At 40.4% G+C, this 5,905-nt stretch overlaps 1 protein-coding gene across 1 annotated transcript; it reads left to right on the top strand.

The window, feature by feature from the left end:
- The first annotated feature begins 246 nt into the window (after nt 1-246).
- Nucleotides 247-3,162, top strand: LOC104236634 (endoglucanase 17-like). Its single transcript, XM_009790603.2, has 8 exons — nt 247-566; nt 875-1,081; nt 1,161-1,361; nt 1,501-1,593; nt 1,705-1,866; nt 1,985-2,096; nt 2,189-2,352; nt 2,453-3,162. Exons 1-8 carry the CDS (start codon nt 312-314, stop codon nt 2,783-2,785), a joined length of 1,527 nt encoding a protein of 508 aa, XP_009788905.1. The 5' UTR covers nt 247-311; the 3' UTR covers nt 2,786-3,162.
- The last annotated feature ends 2,743 nt before the right edge of the window (nt 3,163-5,905 follow it).

Genomic DNA, 5,905 nt, shown 5'->3' with positions numbered 1-5,905 from the left:
TAAGTGAAATTGAAAAAATTGGTAAGATATGGATAACCAAACATTGTTTTCAAAGTTTTTTTTTGGAAAAAAACAAAAAATTTGTATGTCCAAACGGGCTCTAAAACTGCAGCATTAGTTAAATGAAGCCAAAAGAAGTTACTACTACTAAATGCTAATTGGAGTTGCATTGGGGGGTTAATGATTGCGACAGGCTGCATCTTTATTTGTTTTGCCTTATAAATAGAGGGGATACTCGTTTACTGAATCTGCAGCCTTGCTTGTTGGTTAGTTGGCAAGAGTGTAGTGTAGCGTGTATACTCTCAGTCCAAATGGCTTTCTTTTACATTTCTTCTTCCAAACTAGCTTTACTTGTTCTGCTCTGCTTCACTGCCTCTTATCTGCTTCATTGCAGTGCCCACTCTGACCACCATGGCCGTCATCCTCACTATGCCTCTCACAATTACAGACATGCTCTCACCAAATCCATTCTCTTCTTTGAAGGTCAGAGGTCAGGCAAGCTCCCTCCTAACCAGAGAGTCACTTGGCGTAGAAACTCCGCTCTTTCAGATGGCTCCGCATTGCATGTATGTCGTCGGAATTGCTCCTCTTACTTTCTAGCTGCTAATTTGTTAAAAAGATGGGAGCCTTGGTATAACTGGTAAAGTTGTCACCATGTAACCGGAAGTTTACAGGTTCGAGCCGTGGAAACAGCCTGTTGCAGAAATGCAAGACAAGGCTGCGTACAATAAACTCTTACGGTTCAGTCTTTCCCCGGACCCCGCATATAGCGGGAGCTTAGTGCACCGGGATGTCCTTTTTAAGTTGTTGAAATAAACAAAACTTGACAAGTCTTTTTATTGATTTTTGGTGTGAAATTTATGGGAATGTGCAGGTTGATTTGGTTGGGGGATATTATGATGCAGGGGACAATGTGAAGTTTGGGTTCCCAATGGCATTCACCACCACTATGCTATCATGGAGTGTGATTGAGTTTGGTGGAGTGATGAAAGGAGAGCTCCAGAATGCAAGACAAGCCGTTCGCTGGGCCACTGACTATCTTCTCAAGGCCACTGCCTATCCAGACACCATATTTGTTCAGGTTAATATATACATATATATTATCTGCATTCTGTATAATGAATATCTCATGAAATTTTACCTTAAAACGTTGTTAATAGGTGGGGGAAGCAGGAAGTGACCATGCTTGCTGGGAGAGACCTGAGGATATGGACACCCCAAGAAGTGTATTCAAGATTGACAAAAACACTCCAGGGACTGAAGTAGCTGCAGAGACTGCTGCTGCTCTTTCTGCTGCTTCTTTGGTTTTCAGAAAAAGTGATCCCACTTACTCCAAGCTCCTTGTGAGGAGGGCCATCAGGGTATTAATTGCTAATTACGTCTATGTTACAATTATGACTAAACAGAAACACCACTATTAATTCTGCACATAATTATAGTTCAAATTGAAAGCAAAGCATTACTCCTACTGTTTATTTATTTATTCATATTGGTTTGTAGGTGTTTGAATTTGCGGACAAGTACAGAGGTTCCTATAGCGATGGATTGAAGAACATCGTCTGCCCCTTTTATTGCTCATATTCCGGATACCAGGTTTTTTCTTTTGCTAGTATATGTCATGATTTCTTCATATTAAACATGATTGAGCTGAGTTTTCTTTAATTAAAGGAGTAACGTTTTTGGCTGTTGGATTAATAAATGAAGGACGAGCTGTTATGGGGTGCTGCGTGGTTACATCGAGCCACGAAGAACCCTTTTTACCTACATTATATCCAAAGAAACGGGCAAAACCTTGGGGCCGACCAGAGTGATAACACATTTTGTTGGGACAACAAGCATGTTGGAGCAAGGATTCTTCTTTCCAAGGTTCAATATTTATTTTCCTATGTTGTTTCTCTGGTAATATTGACAACCCTTTAATATCTGCCTCAGTCATCACTCATATTTAGAGTTCATTTTTCTTTTTGGGGGTTTTGATCTTCAGGCATTTATTGTTCAAAAGCTTCAATCTCTCCATGATTTCAAGAGTCACGCAGACAACTACATTTGCTCCGTCATCCCATGGACACCCATGTCTCAAGCACAATATACTCCAGGTTGTTCTCTTATTATCTTATTCGCCTTTATTTCCCGTTCAAGTAATGCTGGTGGATGATATAATTCTTAGTTTGAAAATAAATTCTTACAGGAGGGCTACTCTTCACTATGAGTGACAGCAACATGCAATATGTGACATCCACCTCTTTCCTGCTGGTAACCTATGCCAAGTACTTGACCTCCGCTCACATGGCTGTGAATTGTGGTGGCGTTCTTGTCACGCCAAAAATGCTACGAAATCTTGCCAAAAAGCAGGTAGGTGAATCAATTACTTAAATCAATTCCGCACCATTTTTAAAGTATGTGGATTTGGGAGAACTATTATACTAATCAAAAATTCCGTACCATCATCCAGGTGGACTATCTGTTGGGAGATAATCCATTAAAAATGTCGTATATGGTTGGATATGGGACTAGGTACCCGCAGAGGATTCACCATCGAGGATCGTCTTTGCCATCGATGGTGGTGCACCCAACAAAGATACAATGCTCGTCGGGGTTCAGCATGTATAACTCGCAGAATCCAAACCCGAATATTCTGGTGGGTGCTGTAGTTGGTGGACCGGACCAGCATGATAACTTTCCAGACCAGCGCTCAGATTATGAGCAATCGGAGCCAGCCACTTACATTAATGCCCCGCTGGTTGGATCGCTGGCTTACCTTGCACACTCGTTCGGCCAACTCTAGAAGTATCAGCCACAAATCTGTTAGCCACAGGACTATGGACCTGGTTACAGGGATCTCCTAGTATCAGAAGAGTAGAATGAAGTCATTTTAGCCTTCTAGATTATAGCGGCTATTGGCATGGCGTTGGTGATGTGTGAGTGTATTGGCAGAGAGAGCCAAAACAGGCTCGAGATTCCAAAAGCCCCACCTCATGTTTATTGTGCACTCGCATGCTATAAACAGCCTAATTAAAGATATTTGTTTGTCCTTTTTATTTTGTTCTTTTGTTGATCCAGCTTTCCAATTGCAAGATTTTAACTTTGAAATATCATGCTTATACCATGTTGATTTCGTGTCTGCAATGCCGAATTTAATGAACAAGTATCAATTGAGTAGCATCAGACTGCAGTCTTTCTATTTGTTTAGTTTTGGGAACGTTAAAAATGCTATTATTTATACTAAAAGCTTAAACAGAGAATGCAAACATTAAGCAGAGTTCCAAATAAGAGGCAAAGGTGAGGCACAGTGCAATCTGTGTTTTAGTTAATTTTGGGATCACGTTTTGTTGCAGCACCAACGTGGTCTCCTGGAATTCCTAACTAAGATCCATTTTCTCAATGCCTGAAATTATTTTGTAGTGGATAGCGTTCAAACGAAATGTATAATTGAGAGTAGTTTATAGTTGTATTGGTCAAAATTTGGATTGATCTTTATAGCTGCAAATGGACGTGGTCGAGGATTAAGCCGACCACGGCATGAGGGTGAAGAGTCAGTCTTAAGAAAGATTATTGCCGAGGTCGAGCAAAGGGAATATGAAAATAACGGTAGGATAAGTTAGAATTGAAATAATATTCCTTCGGTTGTACTTTTTTAGGGTTTCTCATAAGTATCCCTTATAAATAGGAAGAGATAAAGAACAAAAATGGTATCTTCACCTTTTGATAAGAGCACATTGTAAAAGGGTTGACTGAGGAGAATATACAAAAACTTGTTCACTGATTATATTGTTGGATTTACGCTGTTCATTCACAAGATCCAAAGATTCCTTATCTTTCTTCATTTCCTATCACCCACGTTGTTGTCAGGGAGGAAAATCGTCCAAGTCACCTAACATTTGGGTGATAAATTCCTTCTTATTACATTTATTACCATTATCTACATTTATTGCATGCTTCTATTACTACATTCATTGACAATCATTGGTCATGTATTCGATATCTATTATTCTTGAACACGATCTCATCCCACTGATATTTTTCAATTTTAGATCTAGAATTTATTATGTTTAACTAGAATCCATCCTCTCTTTTCTTATTAATTAGTTTAACAAAAAGCTCAACACTTTTTCGTCAAACAATTTGGCGCCGTCTGTGGGGACTTTCTAGTTAAAATTTTAGTTTTTTCTAGATAAAAAAAAAACGAGAACAACGATCTTTTTCTCGTTTGCACGAACTAACAATGGCAGGAAAAGGAGATGAAAGACAGAAAGAAGTAGTGTGCGTCACTACCAACCTCTTGAACACCATCAACGAGGATGATAGAGAAGACGAGGAGAATGTGACACCGAGTGCTACACCCGGGCGGAGTGACTCACCTCCCCCTCATGGAAGTGTAACTGCTTCACGCGAAAGGGGATCCTCCACGTCCACAGCTGAGGAAGCGCTATCAGCAGTGAAAAAAATACTGAAGGAGTGGTTGACAAGTACCCTAAATAACATACTCGACAAACCCGTTCAAAGGATGAATAGAAACGCCGCACAAGCGGATACCACAACAACCGCAGACGAGCCACCTGCTCCCCAAATAGGTAACACTCACACCACTGTTGATGCAGGTAACGACGCACTTGCAGCCATTCTAAAGAAAATGGAAGAAATGGAGAACGAGAATAAAGCGCTCCGCCACCAGATGAGGGAATATCAAGAAAGGGTTGATAACATACCGGGCGCCCCAAAACTGCTACCAAAACGGAACGCCGACCAGTTCGTCGAACAACGGTACAACGAGGAGGCAGCCCCGCATGCCATACCCAAGACCTTAAAAATGCCACCATATTTGAAGATATACGACGACACAACAAACCCCGAAGATCACATCATTCATTACGTCACAGCAGTGAAAGGCAATGACCTCTCAAAAAAGCAGGTACCATCAGTGTTGCTAAAGTAAGGGTGTAATGTGGGCCGGTCCCGGGCCGAAACGGGCTTCGTGGGACGATCCTAAGTGGGCCGGTCCTAAGTAGGCCCGAGATTCGTGGGCCGGTCCTAAGTGGGCCGGGGCTTCGCGGGCTTTTTTGTAGTAACCGGCCCGGGACTGGGAACACTATCTAATGGTCCCAGGCTAAGTGGATCGGTCCCGGGCCTATGTGGGCCTGACCTATTTTTTTTATCTAAGGCAATTTCTTGTATATATATATATATATATATATATATATATATATATAGGCCTAAGTGGGCCTGGCCTATTTTTAAAAAAAAATTGTTTTATCTAAGGCAATTTTTTTAAATTATATTATATAATTGTGACTTAAATTTTTTAATTCAAATTTAAATACAAAAATATTGTAAAGAGATATTCAAAGGAATGCGTTATAATGTTTATTATTATGATATTAACAAAACATGACAATATCTTTCTTAGTCTTCCTCCCTCCCAATGGAATGAGCACAACAAGGTGCTAATACCACCGTTGAGAAGAAGAAGAAACTAATCAAGATGTGCCAAAATACAAGTTACATATTAATTTACATTGTATTATTTTCATTGGTGGTGGCAGAAAAGAAGCTTGTTCATCACTGCTTCCGGGCGAAGCTGCATCCTCCGCAAGTTCAGCTAGCATTTCTTCGTAAGCTTCGTCTTCCTCTGATTGTGATTCAGCAAGTCCAAAATTTCTTCATTCCGAACGGATCCAATCTCTGAAAAATACTGATTTTTCCAAGTTCTCCCTCATAAACGCTCTATAATCACTGAGTTGAAGTTTTGCTTGACTGAAAGCGCTCTCTGATGCTATTGTTGAAGCTTGAATGATTAAAATGTCTCGGGCCATCCTTGAAAGAATTGGAAAGTATTTTTCTTTGTCCTTCCACCATTCCAAAATATTAAAGGAGTCGTCGGGATTCACTTCCTCAATTCCCTATGACA

Source organism: Nicotiana sylvestris, chromosome 6 (genome assembly GCF_000393655.2).
Source record: "Nicotiana sylvestris chromosome 6, ASM39365v2, whole genome shotgun sequence".
Taxonomy (NCBI): domain Eukaryota; kingdom Viridiplantae; phylum Streptophyta; class Magnoliopsida; order Solanales; family Solanaceae; genus Nicotiana; species Nicotiana sylvestris.
This window is presented reverse-complemented; position numbering and strand designations above follow the sequence as displayed.

Excerpts from the sequence above, each read along its gene's own strand:
- LOC104236634 (XM_009790603.2), top strand. The coding sequence starts at position 312 with ATGGCTTTCTTTTACATTTCTTCTTCCAAACTAGCTTTACTTGTTCTG. Across the intron at positions 1,594-1,704 it reads GCTCATATTCCGGATACCAG|GACGAGCTGTTATGGGGTGC; the intron begins GTTTTTTCTTTT and ends TAATAAATGAAG. Across the intron at positions 2,097-2,188 it reads TCAAGCACAATATACTCCAG|GAGGGCTACTCTTCACTATG; the intron begins GTTGTTCTCTTA and ends AAATTCTTACAG.